This window comes from Sphaeramia orbicularis, chromosome 7 (genome assembly GCF_902148855.1).
Source record: "Sphaeramia orbicularis chromosome 7, fSphaOr1.1, whole genome shotgun sequence".
Classification (NCBI taxonomy): domain Eukaryota; kingdom Metazoa; phylum Chordata; class Actinopteri; order Kurtiformes; family Apogonidae; genus Sphaeramia; species Sphaeramia orbicularis.
The window spans coordinates 15,124,940-15,151,777 of NC_043963.1; the positions used below are offsets into that span (position 1 = coordinate 15,124,940).

The 26,838-nt window shown below is 38.6% G+C and overlaps 1 protein-coding gene across 4 annotated transcripts in view; it reads right to left on the bottom strand.

Moving 5' to 3' along the window:
* clstn1 (calsyntenin 1) overlaps nucleotides 1-26,615 on the bottom strand; it is a 58,360-nt gene extending 31,745 nt beyond the window's left edge. For all 4 annotated transcript variants that reach the window (XM_030139822.1, XM_030139819.1, XM_030139821.1 and 1 more), the window contains exons 1-2: nucleotides 26,334-26,615; nucleotides 1,957-2,079 (exon numbers count right to left, since the gene is read on the bottom strand). In XM_030139822.1, coding sequence (XP_029995682.1) covers nucleotides 1,957-2,079; nucleotides 26,334-26,415 — 205 coding nt within the window. In that variant the 5' untranslated portion in view covers nucleotides 26,416-26,615. The remainder of the gene's footprint in view (nucleotides 1-1,956; nucleotides 2,080-26,333) is intronic.
* Nucleotides 26,616-26,838: the final 223 nt, after the last annotated feature.

The window sequence follows — 26,838 nt, forward strand, 5'->3', positions numbered from 1 at the left end:
TGTATAACATGTTGTTTTGTTGGCACTGTGGAAGATTAATCAAGGAGACTTTAGAGAGAGAACTGTAATAGTAACACAATGAGCTGGTTGTGGCTTCCGTTCTCTAACTTGCAGTAATTTTACATACTTTGTGACAACACAAAACACAGAATTAGAGATCTTTTACATAAAAAATGTACACTAGGAAACTGTGGCAAGACAAATCAGGCTGACAAAATTGATTTAATTATAGACAAAAACTGCAGGATATAGACAGAATAATATTGAAATACGGTGCTTTACAGGTTAGTGTATTATAATGTGTTTTTCTGCTTGCCTGATTGATTTAAATCTGAGTCAGGGCCTCCTGAAATTTAGACCTGGTCATTTTGTTTTCACCTATCAGACAATTAAAAACAGTTTCACATTAGACGCTGCTGTTCAGAGGCAGTCATGCATTGGGAGTTATGGGCCTCTGTGTTCAGCACAGTCCTAATGACCAGCTCACGCCATGGATTTGAGAATTCCTCAAAATGTCACTGTGGCAGGCCTCTCTGCCTGAACTGAAGTAGAAATCACAATAATGGCTATGTATTGATTCTCATCTTGACAAGCAGAGTACAGTTTCCTGCTGGTGCTAAATGAAAACAGGCAATTATAGTCAGAGAATATTTATAGGCTTACAGATCGGTATACTGTATATTCAGTGGTGGCTGTGAAACAATTTCCTGTAAATGTGTTGCAGAAACGCAGACATCTGTCATTACAGAAGGACATTTTCTTCTGGCAGTTTGTCTAATGTTCACCCACGAATCAAATAGCCCTATCCGACGCTCACTGCTTTGTGTCGTGGCTTGTTTTGGAGCACAGTCAGCCATGAATGCAGCTCATTTTCATGTTTGCAATGGCTTACGTTTCAGCTATTTCGGTTCCAATCGGACTGACTGTACTCGCCACAGAGATATGCACACACACAGACAGGCAGGCAGGCACTTAAAGTCGGTCCCACAATACATCAGCCTAACAGCTCGTTCTTTGGGTTTACACTTCTGCGACGCTATTCACCTTGAGAGTCTGTTACTGGGTCGGCTTTACAGTGAATCTCGTTTTATTGGCACAGATGGATCGACTAGAAGGCTGGCACGGCAGAGCTGGTCACCCCTGCTGCCACGTGAAGCCAGATTGCTGGCTCTCAAGATAGAGTGTGCTCACAGGGACACACAGTCCATTCGCAAAGCCATGCTCATCAAAGAGGGAGCCTCAGCTGAAAGAAGTGGGAGCAGGAAACTCTCTATTCAACACTAATTGACTGTGAAAAGGGGACAAACATCATGCGGAGAACAGGAATATAATTCGATTCCAGGCTTTCCAGAAAGTTTGGGCCTCTCGCTGCAGTAGACCACCTTAAACACTGCTCAAGTCGAATGCAACATGAATAATATCTCACATAACTTTGGCACAAGGATGAAAAAAACCTGACTTGCTAAATGAGGAGGGCTAATGCGAGATTAAAATGGCCATAACAGAAGGACTGAGAGAGCCTAGTGTGGAGGGAAAAGCTGACAAAGATCACAGACTAAGCTCATGTGATGTGAAATGGTGGGAAATCATTTCAGGGCTATGGTGCTTTGAATCGTAGCCAAAGTCAATCCCAGTGTGATTAAAAACCCCCAGAGCTAATAGTGCCTTGGTGCATAAAGCATACTAATTGTGCCTCGCCACCGGGACTAAAATAAAAATGAAAGAGCATTTTGACATGAATATCAAAAGAATCACATTCTCATAAAAACTCAATGTGTAGAAGTAGAATTCTGTCAAGTTATAGAATGCATATTTATCTAACAGTGAATGAAGACACAGTAATTTAGTCCCTCCTTCAAGAACTGCTCATAGCCATAAGAGTAAAGACAGATAAGACGGATTATTTTAATTAGGTATGAAGGAAAAACAGCAGCAGTGTTAAACCTCCGCTCTCACCTGCATAGCGTAGAGGAGCATCCTTGTCCAGTGCAATAAGAGGGGGGTCCAGGAGTACTTTGTCATCGTTTTCCGTTACAATCCCGTGGTATGTTGTCTCGATCCATGGTTTGTGCTTATTGACTGTAAGAAACAAACACAGAAGATGCTAAGTACCTCTAAAAACAAACAAACAAAAAAATAAAAAATTAACAAACCACTTATATCCTAAGGAAAGATGTCTTTATGGGTGAACTGTTTTCTCTCACTGGCACTAATTAGCAATTTCCATCTTTTTCTGTCTGTTTCTAATAGTCAGATTTTGTCTCACTTTTCTCAAATTGCTACTCTGGCTTTTATATTTCATCCCACTGCAGCTTGAGTATAATTTTTATGACTTTCAGGAGACTATTTTTTTAATATTACATTTGTTAGGCATTGCATAAAATGAAGAAATTCTCATCACTGCCATCAAAATAAACACATGAAGGAGTAAGAATATGCAAGAACAACTATTGAAATGTTATATCATAAGACTACATGACAGGAGCAGGTTTTCCCTATAATTACAAGACTTAGATGAAGCACCTAAGCCATTTTTGGCACCTCTAAGGCTAAATGAATGTAAACCACAAGTGGAGAGCTTAATATTCTTGCAGTCTCGAGCTGAAGTCTGCCAAAAACTTAGAGGAAAAAGCTGGAACTCAGACAGCACCTAAGCCTTCTGATGACTGATGGAAAACCTCAAAAGTCATAATGATTAATCCACACAGAGGAAATTCAGTCATCACAGAAGCAAAAAGACAGACTAAAAAAGAGCACACTCAATTCCAAGACATATACGCTTGCATACATGAAATCCAATTGATCTAAACAGAGAAAAAGGAAAATGGACTCATTATCATATTATCATAAAAAACTCCATGATCAATAAATGGGCATGGTCAAGCGATTACGTAGGGTAAAAAAAAATTGTTTAGATGATAATGAGTCAGCCTATATTTACCTGACATATAAGTGTAATACATGAATGGAAAGGGTATTTCTAGTACTTTGAGGCCATGCAAAGACATTTGTCAGTTTCAGCCATTTTCACTGAAATCTTTTTGAAAAACATCTCGGTTATGTAGGGTAAAAAAAAAACCAAAAACATCAAAAATGGGCAAATTTTTCAGCAAATCAAAAGTTTTTGTTTTCACTTGAAGTTGCCAAAATTAACATTACCATAGTGTCAGGTATATTGTTGACTACAACTCCTGCAATTTTGGTGAAAGAAAATTAATTGGCCTAGGATTGGGGGATATCAATATGAAGGGAAGTCTGGTTACATAGGGTAAATTCTTAAGTCCTCAAGGCTGGTAATCAAAATTATCTTTCAAGCACAAATGATTTAATATTATCCCAATATCATGCTTGGAGTGAATAATCATAAGTATAATTCATGTTTAAAACCTATAATCACTAAGGCTGAAATGTAAACCAGTACTTTCTTGGGCAAGTAAATTATGAGACAAAAAATCTAAATGTGGACGTCAAATATAATATTTTAAAACAATGAAAATCCATCAGCTCTCTTTTTTTTGTAGACATCATTTAAAAACAGTAAAGTAGGTTGTAGGACTTCCAAACAGTTATGTATCAGCTACAAATGACAAAACAAGTCTATCTTAAAGTTTGTTTTTTTTTCACCCAACATGTTTATAGTCCTCTAACTGTGCCCAAATATGATTGACCTGAGTTATATAAAAGCTGTCACAGTAATAATTAACCACAATTTTTTTGCAAAACTACAACAATCATTTAATGGATCTGCAAAAAAAAACTGTTCAATGAAACTCAAAGGGATGTCATATTCCCAATTGATTTTCCATTATTTGACATTTGACTGTGGCTTGACATCTTCTCACTTCGTCCTTTTCATCTCAACCTCTATTGGTGCCTTTCATTAACAGTAATGTCTCTTCAGTAAAGTATGTCTCTTCAGATTTCAATAATAGGTTTCTTTGTCTATTTACCATTATTAATTTCCCTGTACAATTTCAATTTACACTGTGTAAAAGGCAAACAGAAATGTATTTATCCACTGTATGTGTTCCAAAGGTCAATAATATGTCAATGAACAGCTGTTCTTCATTAGTTGTACGGTACATGTATAAATAATAATGGATTGGATTTATATAGCGCTTTTCTAGACACCCAAAGCACTTTACATTATTGACCCATTATTCATTCACTCTCACATTCACACTCTGGTGGTGGTAAACTACATCTGTAGCCACAACTGCCCTGGGGCAGACTGACAGAAGTGTGGCTGCCACTTTGCACCTACGGCCCCTCCGACCACCACCATTCATACACTAGTGTGGGTGGCACTGGAGGCAGCTAGGGTGAAGTGTCTTGCCCAAGGACACAACGGACTGACGAGGACAGAGTGGGATTCGAACCGCCAACCCTTCGGTTATTGGACGACCCGCTCTACTGCCTGAGCCACAGCCACCCCAATAAATAAATAAATTAGAATTATATTATACCAGTGGCATACAGTGTAGAGAAAAAGACAAATCATCAGTCACGATTATTTGTAGGACAATCAATCATGTGGTGATTATGCAAGGAGACAGGTATTACAGTGAGCTTAATAAATGTAAGATTACTGCTTATGACCCACTTCAGTTTATTATTCACCACAAACTGTCAATATTCAGTCACACTGCATTGTTCTATCGATTCGAGGGGAGGTCATTCTTCAAGATGAGTTATGACATTATAACTTAAACCAGCAGAGACAAACAGAACCACAATCTGTAAACGAGTTTTAACTGGGATATCAAAGGGATGAAAAAAGGATCTGGCTATGGCTTTCAGGCGGTTTATGAAGCGGAATTTGGGTCGTTTACAGCTCCGTGTACCCGAACAGCATCCCATCTGCAGACAGAGCTCTGTTGTAGCTGGCGGCTGCAGAAAAAGCTGCAGTGAGTGACATATTTGGGCTGGCTTAGAAAACAGCGCTGACGCAGGGGAGACGGAGCTCTGTTACAGCCGATATGTGCTCACTCTGGAGTGGGAGCAGGGGCTGGCATCTCTGAGCTACTGATCTGTACAGGTGATGCTAACTCTGACTGACAGCAGTGTGGGGGAAGAGGTAACGGGACCACACATATTTGGCACAAAGAACCTCTGTGTGCTACCATCCCGAGAAAGAACCGTAAAGCACATTATCATGTTAAAGCGGTAGTGCTTGACAGTTTTTGAGTAAAAAGTCCTTTATTACCTTTCAACATTTGGTCATTCAAGTGGTCTGAGTATAAAGAAGAGCTCTACTTACTAACAGGGCTGGGTAAAAAAAAAAGATTTGATCAATTTTGGATTGATTTTATTTTAATTTTGCATTATCAAGTACAAGTGGATTAGATCAATTTTTCAGACTGGGACTGTGAGTACCTGACCTGGGTACTGCTGACACTGAGGCGCAGCCCTTGGGGGAGACAGGGTGTCTCGATCTCCCTTGTGACTGTTCTGGTGCAGGAGGGGCACAGAGGACGGGTGGGGCAAACCCCTCCATGAGAGGTCCTCCTGGCCTCAAACTTGGACCAGCAGTGCAGAGGAACTGGTCACCGGGACCGTCTGGTCCAGGGAGGCTCTTCAAGGCAGGTCGCGGAGACCAGTCATTCTAGGAATATTAATTTGGATCCACGCTCAGCCATAGGTGATAGTACTGCACCTTAACACTAGAAGCCACCAGCCATAAAACAGAATAAAGATGATGAAGAAGTCCTGAGCCACTGTAGAAACACGGCAATGTTTCTGTCCCGTTCATTATTTAAGAGCAGATTCGGCTATTTACTGCTGAAATTTCATATTTATTTCCTTTCTAAGATCAATACTGATATCGCTATTGATGTGTTGCATGGCTGCAGTAGTCAAATAATCAGGTTACAGCTCAAAATTGTACTTTGGTATGACTAAATGAATCCGAATCAATCAATACTGAATCGAATTAATATCGGATCGGATCAAATTGAATTGTGATTAATCGATTCAGAACCTTATCAATCAAAATCGAATCGATTAAGGAAACTGGCCATGATACCCAGCCCTACCTACTAATGTGGACTGTAGAAAATCTACTCCATGATGCAGAGTTTGTTTTCAGACATGTAATATACAGGTGAAATAGTCCCTCACATAGTGTCTGAGGCCTTTATTGTAAGAGTGCATTGACTTTATCTCTAATTTCCCTTGTTTAATAAGTACAAAATAGCATAAAACCATGTTTGACCCACTCCTGTTCAGACTGGACAGCACTTTTAATACAAATTCAACACTTTCTTATTTGTTTCATATTAAAAGCCATTTCAGTGGATAGAAAGCATTTATTAATAGGGTTTCTACTGTGTAATCATACCCGCCCTGTAGTGTTTTAAAGTTTCTACTAATGGAAATTTGTCTAAAACTGCTTTGGCCAAACTTATGATCAGGCTATTTTATTGGATTGTCAGTTACAGACTAAAACACATCACATTAATAAGTCGTGAATCTATTCCAGTGTGAAGGGTTTATAACTGTTGGCTTCACCAAATCTAATAAAAATGCAGAGGAGAAACTGCAGTAATAAATAATTAACAACGAACAAATTGGACAAACATGTCCGGATGCAGCAGGAGCAGTATCGTGGTAAATCCAAAATGTTTTCATCAGGTCTGACCTAGTTTGTAACTGATGGTCGTTTTTTGTAGTTAAGAAAATAGAGTATGTGACTGACATCTGGAATTACTGACCACAGTTCAGATTCAGTCATGTGATTCAACGACTTTTTGTGACACAGAAGCTGGTCAAAATGTTTTCCACAGTGGCATGAAATTCCATCAGATCTTGATATATATTGCTTTGATTTGGACCAAGAGGAGAGGCCTGCAAAAGGAGGGTATGCATTTTCAAATTATGGCATTTCCTCCCTTTATTTTCAACCCTGCAGTTTTAATTATTACTACCTTCATCTATTAAGCAATTTCTTCATGCAGGCTCTGTTCCCACATATGCAGACATGTCTTTAGAGTCCAGTGTTTTCATGAATAATAGCTGAGTAATGGTTTTAAAAACAATCAGAAGAATTTAATAGCCATGAAGTTAAGACCTTGTTGATCAATGTGTCCTGCCATCAACCCCATCGTCCTCATCCAGACAGTTTACAGTCAGTGAGTGGCGAGTTCAATGCGACCGGGTCATGTTTACAGTGTACTGATGCAGTAGCCTAACAATCCACAGCAGGAGCCCAACTCAATAAACAAACCATCCAAACGTAATGTTGGATGCAGTTGTGGTTGCATAATAATCCATATTTCTTCATATTAATGCTCTACTAAAGTATCACGCTGCACTGGGCATTCAATGACTACAGGCAGTGGGCATTTAAATAAAAGGTCAGGATTTTATGATGTTCAACATGGTGAAATCTAATCTTCACAGAAAACACATAAATACAATAGCAACGCAAATGGATTAAGCCATGGTTCACTTGTGTGAATAAATTAATTTTTGGTCAAAAGTTAATCACTAATTACAGATCTCTTGTGCAGTATTAACATTATGTTTTGCTTGCTGCTAAAATCAATAGCCTAATGTCTTGTCATTATGAATCAGGCCTTGTCCATGCCTATACTTTTCTAGCATTTTTTTTCAGCAATATTTTAATACACCGACAGACAAATTCCTTCTATTTTAAGATAAATTTTAACCTTCCAAAAAAGGACTCTCTAGGGATGTGCTGTAATGTGGATGGACAAAAACACAGGTTTTAACAACGTTGATGCAGATGCCTGCATTTCATCTTTCCAGATGAGAGCAACATGTCGCCCATGACTGCAATGGATGAGATTTAATTCAAAGTGGACTGACTCATGGGCCAGTGTGTCCTTGTTGTCTCTGCTAGCAGCTTTTGTGTAGCTAAACTCTACTGTTTATCATTACATTTGCAGTGGGTGAGCAGTTATTCATTTTACTCATTAGTGTGGATGTTGCCTCAAAGAACCTTCTAATTTCCAAAGGTGGAAAAAGTACTGAAAATTGTAATTAAGTAAAAGTATTTTTACTTTGCTTAACTTCTACTCAAGTAAAAGTACCCATCTCAAATCTACTCAAATAAAAGTAAAGTATTCAATTTAAAATTTACTTTGCGTAAAAGTTACTTAGTTAGTTTCAATTATTTGAAGTACATAAATCCAGACACATAAATCCAATCCAGCAGTAATTGTTTTTAACAAACTTTTAGTTCACTTAATACTTAGGACCTTTCAGACGGTATAATGTGCAAACTTTGTTCAGACCACCCCATAAAACATTTTCAAGTTCAAATGACATAAGTTGTGAATTCTATGATCCATTTTTTTTTCCTTTACTGACAAACGCCAGCTATACTGAGAATTAAAGCCACTAAAGCAAACTTACTAAATGACAAATCTGAAACTTAAACCAACCAAACTCAAAGTGTCCAGGACGCGTTTTATAGATATGAATAGGGGTACTGCGGTGCGGAGTTCACGATGCTTGCTAGTGGAACACCGCACGTGCACACCCATGCCATTTCCTTTCAGTTCAGGCCGATTGTATTTTTCGTATTTCATTTTTTTACTCAGTAACAAGTTTTTCCAATTTAGCGAAGTAAAATACTTGGGTCAAAGTGTATTTCAGGAACAGTAAAATTACCTATTTCAAAGATTACTCAAATACAGTAACGTGAGTAAATGTACAGTCGCAGAAAAAAATTATTGGACCACCCTTGTTTTCTTCAATTTCTTGTTCATTTTAGTGCCTGGTACAACTAAAGGTACATTTGTTTGGACAAATATAATGATAACAACAACAGCTCATAAGATATTCATTTCAGAGCTGATATCTAGCCATTTTCCATGGTTTTCTTGATAATAACCAAAATCACTTAAGATCTTACATCAATAGCTATGGCATTGTACTGACAAAAACTGTGCTTTTAGGCATTCCATGTTTTCTTTTCTGTCTGTTTTACTCACATGATACACACAGGAGTTAGTACTTGTTTTTGACTTTTGATAGTCCAACAATTTTTCCCACTGTAATTCATTACTTTCTACCTCTGCTGATTTCAAATCATATTTCCAACTTTTCTCTAATATTGTTTGTTTGTTTGGATTTTTAATCAATTTGAAACAATATACACAGCTTAAAAGATAAACAAAAGTATAATTTAATAGCTCTAAACATGATTATAGAGCCTATCTCTGTGGCTCCACAATGCTTCATTCATTATGGTATGTCGTGACCCGCTGGAAATATTATGGAAACTGCAATGACCAAGTGCTGTATTCAACCAACTGTTCAGCCCCATCTGCAGCATAATTATCAATAAGGAAACGCCTGCTGCTTTGCTTGAATTGGAAAGCGCAATTAAAATTTAAATATCCGTTTTGCTCTTTTGGCACTGCATTCGGTTCCAAAAAATGGTAAAAGGAAACGCTAATGGATCTGCCTAATATAACCAGTTTCATTAAATATTGAATCACATCCTCTAGTCCACGTTTATCCAATTAACAAAGCACGCATTCTGTGTACAACATCCATCTCAGCCGGCAGATTAATATGTCACTGGTGCCAATACTGATTCTACTCAAGTGTCTGCAAGGTAAACAACCAAATATATCTGTGGTACTGCAGACTCTTCATATTTATTTCATTAGTTATTCAATTATAATAAAAACTGCAAGTATTTCGTATCTAATAGTTATATGATGACCCAGGTTTCTCATGTACTGACCCAAAAGCTTCTTTCTTAAAACTTTGTAATGAAGTTACATAATAATCCATCTCTAGTGTCCTTACAATACATTCAGAATTTATTGCAGCGAAACATTTTTCATCTGTTAGGCTTCACAGCTAAACCCTAATTACAATATGTTCTGTACCGTCAAATTAAATCCACAGTTTTTGTGCTGGAGAAAGCCTTAACACCACACATTCATCATCCCACTAATGGGGAGAAGCCTGATGTTCAAATCACACTCTATGGTAAATACTGTGGGCATCAAACAGTAACAAGATAAAAAAAAAAAAAAAAAAAAGCAAAGCCTACAAAAGCAGAAATAAATAATGACGATGCTTTCAGGAGACGCTTATGCCAGTCTGCCAAATCCAATTTCACCAAAGCAAATCACTCCTGTTGTGCGTCATTACATAATTTAGAGTAATTCTCAGCGATTACATGATCAATGAAAATTAATTACAAGCTATTTGAAAGGGTTGGCATAATGTGATAACCACAATAAATTGAGAATTACCAACAATTCTAACAAGAAACAGTCTCACAGAAGTAAATTTATTACATGTTAATATGACTGATGGTAGTGTAACAGTACTGGTAACTATATAAGAGCTCAAACTGCTTTATGTAAGATCTTTCTTCATAAGATTTTAGTATTTTTATATATTTTCATCAGGCATTTCTCAAATAAAGACAGCTGAATTATATTTTGAAGCTTCAGAAAGAGTAGATATAATGTTCCATCACAACTATGCTGCCTTCCCCTCAATTAAATAACCAGTTACAGAATTACAAAACATCACTATGATCCTAGCTGGGTCTATTAAATAGAACACACTTTGATTAGCAATAGAATAAGTCTGAACAAGGCAGAAAACACATCTGTTGGCCACAAACTGTCAATGACACAGAAGTGTATGTACAAATGTAGCCTCTCTTTATGCACTAATTAGCATAAATACATTTACATTTAACTGCTGTAATGCTCCTTTAATAAAAGTGAATACAAACATGACACTGTTGAAAATAACTTGCAAGCAAACACCCCATATCACTTTACATGTGAAATGCAGGAACAGAATGCAGTGAGATGCACCTGCTGTGTTTTCCTTTTGGGACTGATTGAGGCCAATTAATCGTCTTTACCAAGTGTCTCGTGACCTGAAATGAAGAGGAAGTCTTTAGACAGATTGCCAGGGCAGACTACTACATTAATCTGCTTTAGAATCGACGGAGTCACAGTTTCTGAGAGCCAGGTCACATGTGGGCCTCACATTTGTCCATGAGTCGCCATAGCCTCCAGCAATGAAGCAGAACTGCAGAAGAATGGCGAAAATATCTAGCAGCGGTCTCAAGTTATTACAAGATGTATTACTTTTGCAGAGACTGGCAAAGGGAAAAACCACAGACTTGAATTTAAGTAATGATTTCAACCACAATAACTGCAGGAATGTATTTTTGACCTTTTAAAGTCAATGAGCCACTCCAAATGATGCACATGCAGCGCTGTCGTAACTGGCTCCACTCACCAAAGCTGGCTATCCCCGGCCAATTAACTTAATTAAGACCCATGGTGCTCTAGCATCCTTACGTCTGCAGGAATCTGGAGGCATTCTGCTCCATGGGAGGTCTGTCCTTCCCAAGTTCACTTAGAACACCTGCATTAGTGTTGGACAGGTGCACTGCCCCAGCAGTGCCAGGCACATGGCACCACCAGGGAGACTCTGCTCCAGGCCTGTCTCACCACATCAGTGAAAAAAACAAACTGCAATTTGTCCAGAGTTCAGCTTCACTCATCTGTTAACCACCAACAAATGTAGTCACACTAGAGCCCTGCTAGAAATATGTTTACAATTTGCTTTATAGATTCATATTAACCCTGTGCATTTTGTAAGCTTCAGTTTTAACCCTGTTATTGTAATGTACACAAACAAAAATCAAATATTTGGTTGACTGAGGCTTTTCCTGACATATGAATCAAATATTGACTTTGAGGGGGCAGCATGAAAACATAAAAACACCCATACAAGCACGGAATGTGGGCCCAGTTCAATGTTAATTGTCTTGATTTGAGAGTGCATGGTTAGGTATTGTCAAGTTGTCTGGTTTTAGTTTGCACATTTCATTTGAAATGATCAAACTTGGCAAAAATGTCAGAAAAATCTGACATAGGTGAGCCTAAGTCATTGGACAAATATTCAGGCCCTGAAGGCTTTTCAGGGATTCAATGCAAACTGCATGGTGACTGTCTGCTGCTGTTTGAGTCACTCATACCTCCCATGAAAATCAATCCAAAAATGATTTTATTCAAAGCGTGAAATCTTCACATACATTGTGTGAAATTGCCAACAAGGCCCTTTTGATAAGATGGCTTCATCATCCTCTGCAAACCTGCTGCGGATGAGACGATTTGCTGTGCTGTGACTCTGCAAAGATCATTTGACAAAAAGCAAAGGCATAATCCACACACTTGCAGACACCATTATTGTGGGAATCTGGGTCATTTATTAAATACCATCTATATAAACTATAGCATTATATGTTGATAGCTAGACTTGAGTGTCTGTACTGTATAATAAGACTCTGTTTTTCTTTTCTTTTTTCTTTGTTTTTGGCTGGGAGGAGGCTTTAAGATTAAGAATACAATGAGATTAGCAAGGGGCTTTAAAATGTTTGATGCAGTCTCAGACGGACCTGCTGCTGAGGGTGTTTAGCAGGGAAGGCTGCCATTTTCTCAATTTAACTTTATTAGGAACCCAATTCATTTACTGCAATGTACAATCACTACTCACCCAATTACAAACTGCAGACTCAGTGCTTTGCTTACATGAAAGCAGATAAGATAGAAAACTGCAGCTCTTCTCCAAAAAATAATCATCATTAAACTGATTAAGACCTCCCTGCAGACAATGGACCTCCAGGACTGTGTGTGTTTAATCTGTAGTATGTGCAATGTCCACAGGCTCATTTCTATAATTCAGTGTAGATATTCACATTCCAAAGGCAAAATAATGTGACATGGTAAAATAAGGGCTTCATGTTCCAATTCAATGCCATTTCTTGATGCATCTCAATGTATCACATCCTCAATTTTCTATATTACCAGACACGGCAGCTTTTTTTTCCAGGTACAATTGGCATGGACATCAAACCTGACAGCCCTTGCATTTTGGTTGATTAGCTTGGCTCACTGTACTCTTTATAGCTCAAGGTGAAAACTGCCATTTCCTTAAACTTGCTGTATCACCAAAGTAGTTCATTTTTGTGCGGCGGATTTTACAAAGAGACTGTATCATGCACAGTTTGCACTTCCGGACAAAATATGAAATGTGCCCAGATGTCTGCTCTGACAATTAGGAGTGTGTTGTTAGCCTATCACATGTTATCGACCTCTGCCATATGTCCCAATATATAAAAGTCATATTAATCTAACATTTGTAATTCAATCCAAAAGAGTGACAAAGTTATATAGTTGTATTCCAAATATCAGTATAACTTTGTCCAGCTGAGAAAAGAAATCAACAATAAACGCTCCAATGTTCACACTGTTTTGATCATAAATGTAACTGACGCCATGTCCACATTAATACAGATATTCTTCTGAACAGGTACTTTCCTCCTCCATAAAAAAATCTGTCCAGACAACTCGTTTTACAAAACAGGTTTGTACTTGTTTGCTCCACCAGACACACACCATTGTTTCTAGTGAACTTTATCATACCTCGAACATTATAATAGACATAGCAGATGCAGAGGTTTAGTCTGTCGTGACTATGAACAAGAACAGGTATTGGTTTGTGCTTTTTTTTTAGCCAGTTTTCATCACAACAGCAGTAAATGACTCTGTTTCCCAAATGTGTCTGTGCTGACTGCAATGTACTGCTGTAATACACCAACTACACCTGCTTGACCTATAGTGTATTTGATGTTTCAGCTATAGTGTATTTGGTGTTTCACCATTACACAAAACAGTGACAGCCATGGATTAATTAAGGAGTGACAACATTGAGTTCTAATCTCTTTGTTTTCTGTGTCCACACAGATACACAAACTAGAGTTTTTACAAATCATCACGTTAGCCGGTGTAGTATGGAATATGGACCCCCTGGAATATGGACCCGGGGGTCCAGATTCCGCAGCGGAATATGGACCCCCCCCCCTATGGAAAATGGACCCCCCTCCAAATTTAGGGAATGAATTTTTTTTTTTTAAGTTTTGAATTATAAACACATAAAATAGAAACAAAAGAACATTTTGCAAACAAAATTTCTTTATTGTGTTCTGTTATTGTGTGATCTGTCTGAGGGAAGAGAGAGTACAAGAACATGTATCAAACGACCGTCGCCGCCACAGTGATGTCACAATGGGAGGCCAGGCTGTACGGGGAGGTACGCTCATGCTGCAAGGCTTCACTACAGGGTCCAGCTTTTTTTTTTTGTTTGTGGTGGTGGTGGGGCACCCCCCACCCCCACCTCTGATAATTTTCTTAGAAATAAGCATTTAGGCCCCTAATATGTAGAAATTATTAAATGCAGTACTGTATGAAATAATGGTTATTTTTAACTGTACTGGTCATGTGAGAAATAAAATCTTACACAGGGAAGGGGTAAAAGATAGCTTATTGTCAAACTCGTTGTTTCCATGTTTTTTTCCCGAGCTTTAGCTAGGGAAAACCCCTGGAAACAACTCGTTTGACAATAAGCTTATCTTTCACCCCTTCCCTATGTAAGATTTTATTAATATAACAAATAAATATAAAATATAAAATATAACACACTGAATGACAGACCCATTTATATGAACGCAGATGTCAGCAACATGGCCCAGACTGGAGAGTATGACACAGAAGTAGAAATACTTGCTGTGGCCAGCTTACTCGCCACACCCATCTGGACCTACTCACCATTTGGGGAGGAACACAGGTGGCAGTGCTATGCGCCACTTTCTGGCCTTCCTTCACCTTGTGAGGCTTCACCAAAAGCCATGTTTGTGAAGAACATGTTTGAACATTTTGAGCCTGTCATAACAGTATAATTTGCCATTCAGTGTGATATCTGTGATATTGTTACATTTCTAACTTTGTATAATACTTGTTATATACCTCAATAAATGTTTTTTTAAAAATGTTGTTTTGTTTCCATTATATTATATATATATATATATATATATATATATATATATATATATATATTCCAAAAATAATGAAAAGAATTAACCATTCCCTAAATTTGGAGGGGGGTCCATTTTCCATAGGGGGGGTCCATATTCCACTGCGGAATCTGGACCCCCGGGTCCATATTCTATGGGGGTCCATTTACAATCTCACACCGGTATTTTTTTTTTTAAATCTCAATTTTAATGACCTAAAATAAAACAAAAATGCCTTTGGATGAAACACCTAGCTCACCTAAATCCCAGACTTAAATGTCATTATTCTGCCATTGAGGCAATAAATACGAGGCTTGTGGGTTTAACATTGTTTTCTACGTTTGCAAATCAGAATTCTACTTGACAAAAGTCAATTTTTACATGTCCTTGAGTAGTTATGAAATAACACTTTAATGTTAGGTGCAACGCAAGCAAGACACTGTTGGCTCCAGTTATAGCACCCAAACCTGCAGTTAACTGTGCAATATATAAATAGAAATGCATACACATCAAACATCACCCAACCAAGCCAAACAAACTGAAACATCAATATGCTAAAGATGATAATTTTGGCAGGAGTCCTATGCTGCACATGTGCACCTCTCAACATTTAACACAGAAGTAAGATATAGTTACTGGAAACCTTTCTCCATTGTAGTTCCAGAGAATAACAGTGTTTAATTCTTTCTACCACTTGTCCAATCATAAAAGTGAGTTTTTGATTTACTCATCTAATGAGGCATTTTACATACCCCAGGCGATGCTTTTTGTCAAGTCCTGGGCTTATTAACTTCATTTCATGCGTGTCTTTGTGCTTCAGTTCACATTGAATGGAGCAAGGGAACAGAAACACACCCACTGTAGGGTAAGCGAGAAAACTGGACTGCAGTGACCCACCATCCTATTTCTAGCTCACAAAAATCTCTGCCCTCAATATAAATATTATATGGAGTGTAAGGGTATAAATACACAGATATAATGGACCAATACTGGCTTCTTGCTGAATAAAACATATTCACAGAGTGATGATGTTAGCTGTCACATTTCACACACCTTAAAAAAGAAAACAGTCATGCATTCGTTTGCATTTGTCTCTTGAAAAACACTTAATAAACCATACAATGCAAACCCAATATACTGTTTTATACAAAGCTTATAAGAACTAAAGGAACAGAAACAATGCTCAAACATACACCATCATTGTGCACAGATGGTGGGCTACTTCACCCACTTACAGCCAAGTAAAGCTGTACCTGCCATGCAATCCTGTTACCCAGTAAATAAAGCCAATGGAATTTAATCCTGTAATGGGTTGCGTCGATTTCATTCACTGACAAGGTCGAGCGACCAGCAACACATCAAACAAATCAAGTATGACTGCCAAAAACATGCTGCTTCTAAGTCGTTATTGTGTACGCCTAATTGTGAGCACAACGCTACAATGATAGGACAACAATCATCCTATCAACAGGTGACAGCTACTGAAAAAATGATAAACAGGAATGACAAACCAAGAGGAGATTAACATTTTTGCAAACGCAGTTGGTTGGACTTTGGTTGGTCTAAAAGGGATTTCTGGCACAGGTGGACAAGGATAAAGTACTTGGTGTGACAGTGGGTGCCAAGCAATCTACTAATCAGCACTCTGTCCTACCACTACACCGTACCCTCCTCTGAACTTGAGTGTACATTTTAACAGCCATTAGATGAAATTGGACCTAAAATCATGCCAATTCTGTCATGTATATGAAAAGGATACGAGTTAGACTGAAAAAAGCAAGAAAACTCCAAGACACTTGAAGAAATAAAAAGGTGTCATTACAGCTGCTTAGAGCGGAGTGAGTTGACAATACAAGTGTTTTTACTGCAATGCTCTGTGTCATTTCAGCTAAGATTGGGTGATATGATGATGCTATGCAACAGTAGAAATATGTCTACTGGCAAAGATTAGAACACATTTTCCATCATAGGAGCCATCTCTTCTTTTTACTACATTTTGTCTGTTTTTTTACCAAAGTATTGTCTCATATAAGGGAGTTGTTTTGTGGGGTAAAAAAAACTAGCTAAATACTTAACATGATGAATTACAGTGCAGTCATTTTAATCCATTTCTATTATATTGTTAGTGCAATATAAAATTATATAAACACTAATAGAGGATCCTGGCTGTATTGTTTATCCCCAAGGTTTGGCATTGCCTCTGATTTCCTGAATCAATTCAATTCCAATGCACAAGGTCACACTTCACATTGATTCCCAATTGCATTTTTATCCAACAATACCAAATTAGGGATGTTTCAGATACAATACCTATTTTGCTGGGATATGGAGGAGATTCTCAAAGAAAAAATACCCTCTGATCTGGCCTGGTGTATTACTGAAAATATTCGTCTTTATATTATGAATTGACCTCAAAGCAGTTACATGAATATACATGTTATCTAACATGGGGGTATGTGATATGACAATATTATATCGTGAAGGATTAGAATGTATCGATGATTCGAAAAAGCAGAGAGATCGTGGAATCATCTATAATATGATGGAGTCAGAGCCATTCAGCGGCTCTGGATGTAGCTATATGCTGACACACAGACGCATTTCGTCAGTTGACGTCCACATTGCGTGGATTTTACGTTGTGTAGTAGGAGTCATGGCTGACAGCAAAACGAACGAGTTGCTTCCTAAAACAAACTCCACTTCCATCGTACTGAATTGGTTTGGCTTTTCCCTGAACGACAAAATGCAAACAACAGCAATTTGCTAAAATTACCAGCCACCTGTTCTGTACGCCTGGAGTATTATTTGATATGGGCATTTCCTCATTGATATTTTGTATGTTTTTTTTTTTTTACTTTTCATGTTTATTGAAGGCTACCTCAAAAACTAAGTGCAGTTTAGTTTTTATGTTGCATGAGTGCATTTAATCAGAATGTTGTTTACATTTTAGTACGTTTATGTTCTTGGCACATGTTGGCAAAATTGCACAAACTATTTAAATTAAAAATGTTCTGGAGGGTTCTTTGGGCTAAACTGTCTGTTTTATTTTTTTCCTTTTAGGGCTATGTTTTACAGAGGGAAATTGTTTGGTTGCACTGTTCAGAAACTTGCAAATTAGTCTTAAAGATCAATGTAAAGAATCGTGATAAAAATCGAGACTGCGATATGATATTTTTGCCATATCACCCACCCCTAATTTAACATGACCAACAAACGCTCAGTAAGTGCTTTCTTTCTATGTCAATATTACCCCCCCCCCCCCAAAAAAAAAGCTTAAATACGTTTCAGCACCAAGGACTCAATCTGCTGCGCTTTAGTTTTTTTCTCTCAAATAAGCAAACAGCAATCCAGCAGCATCAGCAATCAACAGAATGAAGCTTCACTGCAATCTTTTACGACTCATAAATATTCCACGGTCTCATATTCGTGCCAAAACTCTGCCAAAGTGCAGCAGACTTCTGTCATGCCCCCCCCCCAAAAAGAAGGGGGTAACATATTGGCCATTCAGAGGGACACAAAGACAAAGGCCTTTTTGTGTTGGCCTGGCTCTTTTATTAAGCTTAACCTATACAGTTTGACCTGTTAGCCGTGATGAAACACTTCCTGCGAGAATGTAAGGGCCACAATAGCTCCACGTAATCCAGAGACTCAATAGGACGCCAGTACACACTCTTTCACTGTACGTCCCAAACATCTCACATGTCCAGCTGCAACACAAGCTCTACTGGTTACTCTGGAAAAACGAGATTAAACAGATTTTTGCAGCTTCACTGCAGCAGATGAGTGGACTGTAATTAACACATGAGGGCTGATGTGGTCTGAGAACCTCTGAGGGCTTGTTGTGTAATGAAGACGCTGTGGCCAAGTGTCAGGTCTGTGATGTGTTGTGAAGCGCAGAACATCGAATTAACTCATATTTTACATCTGATGGCAGGCATCCAATAAACAGCCTTCATCTCATTGGAGTACTGTACGTGCAAAGTGGAAGCTGTGCTAGAGATAGTTCGCCCCTTTCTTTGCAACACTGAGAGCCTTTGCATTACATTTTAACAGTCACATAATTATTACAGCATATTACAGTAATGAGATAGCCTACTTGTTAAAATCTGCATTGCATATGAGCTATTGAAGTGCTTGCTGTCAAAATAATGAAAAATGAAGGGAGTAATACATATATAATAGATGCATGTATCGGTATTTAGATTTTTTGCTGTGACATGTTCATGAGAATCACCCAGCTGTTGAATGAGAAATCATGCGACTAAATTGCACTACTTGATATGTATATGTTTATATGTTTTTTAGATTAATGTTAGATGTTTTATGCCTTGTCTATGTTTAATGTGGTACTCTGTGCCTTTTTAATTGCCCCTTAGGGATAAATTAAGTTGAACTGAACTGAATTGAACTTAACCAGTTGTAAATCCACACAAGGTTTGCATGCCGTCTCATTATTAATTGAGACTAAATAAAACCTTGCTGTTGTCATGTTGGTTCTCATATTTGTCCCATTAACTGCCACAGTACAGTGAAAAAAAAAGAAGAAAAGAGGAACACTGTGTCTATGCTCAGGCGATAGTCAGACCTTGAGGTGTTACCAGGGAGACGGGAAGAAAACTGAACATCTGAACAAAACATGCAAAACGCACAACTTGTACCCAGTCATTTAGAGAGTGGGAGCAGTGAAATCTGGTGACATCAGTAAAGAGGCAGCAATGAGTTAAATATTCAAAATGCGTGTGTTTACATAAAGCGGGGTTTTTATGGTGTACAGGTGTGCCTCAGAAAACAGAAAACCACAGGCCCCCTCAAGGCAGAAACGAGTCTTAAGCCTTATTGATGTTAAGACAAAAATATCCCGCTAGGACAAACACAAACTGCAGCCAAATAGGTGAAAATATGTGATGCATGCAAATCCAAATGAAGGAATGACTCCAAATGTGCTGCTGAGTGGTTCTCCTGACTTCATGGCCTTGGAATAATGCTCACGGTCTGAAACAGCAGGCACACGTCTCTGTTTGCCTTGCCTTACAAGCTCCTGATCATGTTGGCGCAAGCAATCTCTGTAACAGACTGGGGACTGTTCTAGGAAACTTGTAGACCCTTCAAAAGAAGCCCAGACCCCATTGGCCCCCCTCATTCCCCAAACGTCCCACTCACACAGGAGTGCCTCTGAGTTTCCCTGCCAGGCAACAACATTTGTTTGTCTTCTACGCAATCACAACCGCCCGGCCGAACGAACACACCCACGGTGAGCGTAGACCTACTCTGCAGAGGGGGTTGGGAACGCGGAGCCTTCAATGCAACTCAATCACCTCTCTGTGCTGATGATACAAAAGGGCCAGTGAGAGTGAAGAAGGAAGCGTGAGATGGCTGGAGCTGTGCACAGGCGCAGGGCTGGAGTTGACCTGCAGCTCTGGGACACCAGGTAATGCGCTCTCTGGTTACCTGCTTCCCATGTCATTGTGGACACGCACACATGTGTACATAACGGCTACAGAGTGCCATTTTTCTAATGGAAGCAATGGGACTCATGGGAAGAGAAAGACAAGGCCAGTACGACACAAATATGCCTTCTGGGATGAATTCAATCCTCCACACAGTAGTTTATACATGCATTTAAATTTTTTATCTTCAACTATTAGTTTATAAGATGAGAGAAGAGAAGAGAAGAGAAGAGAAGAGAAGAGAAGAGAAGAGAAGAGAAGAGAAGAGAAGAGAAGAGAAGAGAAGAAATTTGGTTTTCATACATGCAAGATAAGCCAAAGATATAAACAAAAACATAACAAAAATAATCAACATTTAACATTCAACATTCACATGAAACCCTAGAGCCTGTGCTGCAGTGTTCACATGATCTTTCTCTGGTTCAGGACTGAGATGAAATATGGCACAAAAGAGTTTTTATATTTGTTGTATTTGTCGTTATAAGTTTAGACTTTTAATCATTTTATTCAAAGGGCTGATATTTTTATATTCTAGATGTTTTCTTGGATGGTTTATTTTCAAAATATGTCCACATACAGGACTGCAGGATGCCATTTCTGGACAAAGGCTGCAAATAACTGTGATTTTTCTTGTCATTTTCTGCAAATAATCAATTATTTGTTTGTCAAAAAATGGTGACGTTTCTCACAAAGCAAAAATTACGCCCTTAAATGTTTTATTTAGTCCACAAGCCAAAGATATTCAGTTAACAGTCATAAAGGAGGATAGAGAGGGAAAAATTATCTATGATAAAACTTACAGAAACTAATTAATTAACAATTTAAGAGATGGTAAATTAAACCAATTTAAATGTAAAACTTTTGCAATACTTCTAAAGAAAGTGTCACCACACGTGAACATGTATTACATAATTATCCTGGATATCATGCACTTCTTGCCCTAAATGATTAATGGCATAAATAGTACATTCTGCTTAACATTTGCAGTGCTAATGTATAACATCAAGACTGAAGTGATTCTTTTTTGTTTAGTTTCAACACAACTCTCCAGTCATCTGGCTGCACAACTTTATATTCACAACTGAATGACCCATTCTTGACAGTTCACTGCCTCCATTCAGTGGATGAAGGCACAAATGAGAGGAAAGTCACCACCGACCCAAATCGAGTCCACTATTCTCAGGGCCCATCATCCCAGGACTGTTGTGGCAAAGTACCAAACTAAAAATGCTTCAACAACTTAGCAGTTTTAGACGGATTAAGTCATATACACATTCTTGAGGGGCTTGAGTTGCGATCCCTCAAACAGTGAACACATTGTGACGTGCTCAGTCAAGACCCCGACCCTAAAGTCTCGGCCTGAAAGCCCTTTGTTCTTCTGTAAAATCTCTGAATCAATATGGAAAAGTCCTCAACAGTGGGAACACAGTGAAAACCAAGGGTGAGTAAATGGTTTTCCCAGGGCAGTACAGGCCATTGTGTTTGATAATGGGTCTTGTAATATTTGGCTGACATGCTAAATAATTTTAATTCCCACTGCAGGGCAGGTTCGCCATTACATCAGCTAAAGAGGTCATGCTTTCAGGACTATTTGTCAGCAGAATACCCAAACAACAACAAAAGTGTCAATGAAATTTAGTGTAATTTTCAGCCGCAAGCTAGCATGACCATGCAACCGATTAACAGGCGATTTATGCAGCACCGTGTAAATGTGGTCTGCGAAACACTTCCCAGCAAACTTTTGTGTTGCTAGAGCACTTACTTATACCTGAGGCTATTAAAAGTGGATGAAAAAAGAAATAAACTATCGTCCATTTTTAATATTAGACAGAATTTATTTCATGCTAATCAATGAAAAAGCTACCAACTGATAAAATCCTGCTAAAATGTGAATTAATTTTTCCTATATTCCCCCTGTATCATCACATCCATGGTTTCTACTCAGTATCTTGTTGAAGCCGAATGATGTTATGATGAGGAAAAGCAAGTCTGTAAGTGGTCATGAATGATGGCATGCAACAGTGTTACTAAAGCTTCACAGGAACAATGCAGTTATTGTCAGCTGTGAGAATCCACATAGTTTTCGCTTTGCCATAACATAGCAGCAGGATGACACAGGGTCACATAGATTATAAGATAAAATGAGGGGAACTGAGTGTCTATTACAAACTGAAAACATGAGCTTATTTATTTGGCCTGAGTTAACCAAATCAGTGGGGGTTTCCTACAAGTTCAATTTAAGACTTTTTCAGACCCTTTTAAGACTACTCAGAACAGAATTTAATTCCTATTTCACAGCCATACTGGCAAAAATTTGTGGCTCCTTGAATTAAGGAAAATGTAGTTATTTACTCTAATGCATTCATTCCCATTGTTCCATTCCATTCCTCACCAGGGGCTGCAAATTTAGCGATAATTGGTTCCTAATTTCAATATAAATTGTTGGGTTGGAATGAGTGAAACTGAGTCGACTAACGTTACTTTCTTCGCAGCGTGGACACATTTAAACACAATACAGAGAACAACTTAATGGCAACATAACCTCAGGCCTACCATATCAAAATGTATTACCTTTTAAAGACTTTTTTTAAGGTATTAGACACAGATTTGTAAATTCAATACCTTTAAGGCTGTTTAAAACCCAGCAGGAACCCTGCAGTGGTATACCCTCTGTATTTCTGTTCTGGTTTACAGGACCCACTAATCAATAGACATTTAAGATTATACGACCCACCCTAATGAGTTCATGCTTTCATTGTGCAAAAACAGAGGGAAAATTATGTGAATAAACATGAAAGCTCTGGTTAACAAAAGGAATTGGTTGATTCTGAGCTCTAGTTGAATCTATTCAGAACCATGTTACATTAGTTTGTGACTAAAAATATAAGGCACTAGAGAGCCATTTACAGAAATAAACCAAATTTGAAAATTGTTCCCAAGGTTTTAGTTTGGTGAATACTGAATTATTTTAAGTGGTTATAAAGCAGGTCCCCACAGATGCACTGCATGACTAAATAAAACACAATTTGCCAAGAAATATATTGATCTGACCCATTCCTCTGACTCTGAAGACGCAATTTTCATTTGATCAATGGTAGACGTCACCAGAAAATGTAAAACAGCAAGGTAAGACACATAACTTAACCAGATATATAACCTTTACTATGTGCTTTGCAGATTTGAGACTGCATATGTTAACTGAGCAGCGCACAAAGCAGGGCCTCCAATTTGCTCTACTAGCATTAGTTAATTCGATGATGAATGAGCCACGAAACTTCCCAGCAGCCAGCTTTTCTTTTGTCCACCTATGTGTACACAGAAGCAGCTAATGTGCCTCCGACCTGAGCAGGCCTGATGTTTGCCTCTAAAAATGGGACACCCAGCAGCTGCTCATATAGTAACAGAGTGTCTGCAGGAGCGAGAAATCAGTCAAGGACGAGAACTGACAAATATAAATTTACAACTGTGGACAAAGAAAACAATATGGTGAAAAGCTTTTGAAGCTTCCAGAGGTCTACCACAGATGACCTGATGATCTGTGCTCGCTCCAGTTTAGAAAAAGCAGCGTCATGAATCAAACAGTATAAGGAAGACTTTCGCAAACTGCACATAATACCATGTTAGGAGAAACAAATGCTTTTGCAGGCATGTAGTCAAGGACCAAATGATCTAATGCAATGTGGGTAAATTTCCCTAAATGCCCGGAAACACAGTTTTCTTTAGTGAATAATATCAGAAATTGACTGATAATGACAATCAATTAAACGGTCAATATTACCCTCTAAAAGTAAGAAAAACTAGTGATGCACTAATTGGAAAAAATTCTTTGTCAGTAACAATATTGATATTTAGGAAGACATTTTGGCCAATAGCTGTTGTTGTTGTTTTGCTTTAGAAATTTAATAAAGAAATATCCATTATAAATAGAAACATAGTCACTATTCTAAAGTCTTTCAGTCCTTCATCACATTATCTAGGAATGAACACAGATTATCTGTACAGATTTATGAAAAAACCTTTATTACAACATAATTTCTCTGCCAAGGTCATATGTGAAAAGACATCTTATATCCTGATACTGATATTGGCTGATATCTTCAAATACTGGCTGATACAGATGTTTGGCTGATATATCGGTGAACCACACACAAAGACCTATACAAAAAAACAAAAAAGTAAATGAAAATATCTTCAACAGTGAGTAATGAATGTGGAACTGAACATCCAACTACTAATTTTATTATTAGTTTTCATTAAATCATAGCTCAAAATTCTCCAGCTGAAGCCAAACATCAGTGATTCTGGAGCCAAGTTCTGCTGATACTGATAGTTTGCAGAACGTCCTGTCTGCACTTATTAATCAATATTTCTGATGGACACTGCAGAGGTTTCAGAGAACAAAAATCTGAGAAGTGTTTTCCCTCATTCTATGTTAGCTGGCAAGTAGTGGCAAAAGAGAAACAACAACAGGCTAGTAATGATATCAAAAGTTAAACTACCTAGCCTACATGAGGTGGCAAACAAAACGAGCGAGTGACCTTTGGTTGGTGAGATAGCTAATCCCTCACCAAGATGGTAATTTCACAGGTCTGCTGTGCTGATAAGAACAGGAAATCCAGCAGGTGCACCTTACAAACACACACAGATACGACACAAAAACTGCAGATTTACACCCTCCCCAGGACTTAACGGCTATGGGAGTTTTCCTTCTGATTGATGAAAAAGGAAATGAAATGACTGCTTTACAAATGTAACCTCCCAGCGTTGAGGTTCCCCAGCTGCACCAGGACAAATACAGCCGGATTAGGAGCTGCCTCCATCACTTTCAGGGTGTTTATTTCATTCACAAAGCATACAAGGGGTGTGACATTAAAAAGGAAACAGCACACTGGCCTCCAGCACTGGTGACTGCACAGGCATGCTGATATGGCCAGTGACTAATATACACCTGCCTTAACACACCCTGGGACCTGAAACACATCCAGGCACACAGAGGGAGGTCAGTGGGCTGTACGTGAACATTAAAACCAAGGGTCAATAAATCCATGCAATAAGGGTGTTAATGTGTGAGCATTAAGCTGCTGTAAGGAGGGAAGACAGACCGCCCTGCAGCAAATAAATGCATGTTTCTCCTGTGTGTGTAATGGTGTCCATGGGTGACATTGTGAAAGCAAAGAGCACAGTTGCACTTTGTGTTCTTGTGTGTAGTCTGTGGACATAAGTAGGCCTAGACCTCCTTCATCTTTTTTTTTTTTTTTTTTTTTTTTCTTTCTCACTTGAGCCTGTGATATAAATTTTTTAATCCACCGACAAAACAGGAGCTTGTGAGGAGGATCTGCAATGCGTAGCTAACCCAGCTGTATCCTGGTGAGCATTAGGCCTGTTAAATACAGAAAAATAAACCTGTATATGGTTTAATTAGAAGACAATAAAGACAGAAGAAGCAAAGTCAATACATGTCTGCGGATAAAATGATGAGGACACTACGTTCCAGACGCGGGGGAGTTGAAATAAAACACATAATAAAACTCCACAGAGGGTGACACATTTTTTTCCCCTATTTTTTATCTTGTATCTTAAATCAGACTGTTAAGAAGCAGGCACCAAAAATAGACTGAACGCAGATGACAGAAGGGGGTCGTTTCGTGGCCTTGATATTATCTTCAAAGTAGCCTATTTCAAGGTTTTAAGTACAAAGATAAAACATTACACGTAGATACTGAACATAATTGTGATTTAATGGGTAATAATGCGTAAAATAGGGCCTGAACGGACACTTAGCCGCGGATGCACTTGCTACCGGCGGGATACTCCGCTACATCCCTCCGCTGCGGACCATCCCCGAACAGGTCCCTGAACATCCCCCCCAAGGACCAAACACACAAACGTCTGGGAAACAACCACAAAGCTCCGGCCAACTTTCAGGCCCGAAAACACAGACAAAATAAACCTGTCAGACACGGACACAAGCGAACGCGAGAACACAAGGAGGAGATAAATCCCAGCTTAGTTACCTTTAGCTGCTTCCACCGCACATAATAGTCCGAGGACCACTCCGACTGCGGATGCAAATTGTGTATTCCCTCGGAACCGCATCCCGACTTCGACTTTAACCGAAATACAACACAGCCTTCTTCTTATTCTTCTTCGTCTTCCCTCCCTCCGTCAGTCAGGCTGAATGTTTCGTTGATAAGAAAAATAAAAAAAAAAAATCCAGGAGGTGAGTGTCGGTTACTACGGTGGGTCTAAGATGGCCGTCGTCAGCAGCGCCGCTCCGCTCTCCCTTCAATCACCGCTTCTCTCGCAGTTTTGCAGCCTGGTGCTTTCACAGACCGTCGGAAAACTGCGTGACGCACAAACAAGGCGAGTTTACCACCATATCATACAACAGGGGTGTCAAACTCATGTTAGTTCAGGGGCCACATTCAGCTCAATTTGATCTGCAGTGGGATAAACCAGTAAAATAATAAGATAATAATATAGAAATAATGTCAACTCCAAATTTTTCTCTATGTTTTA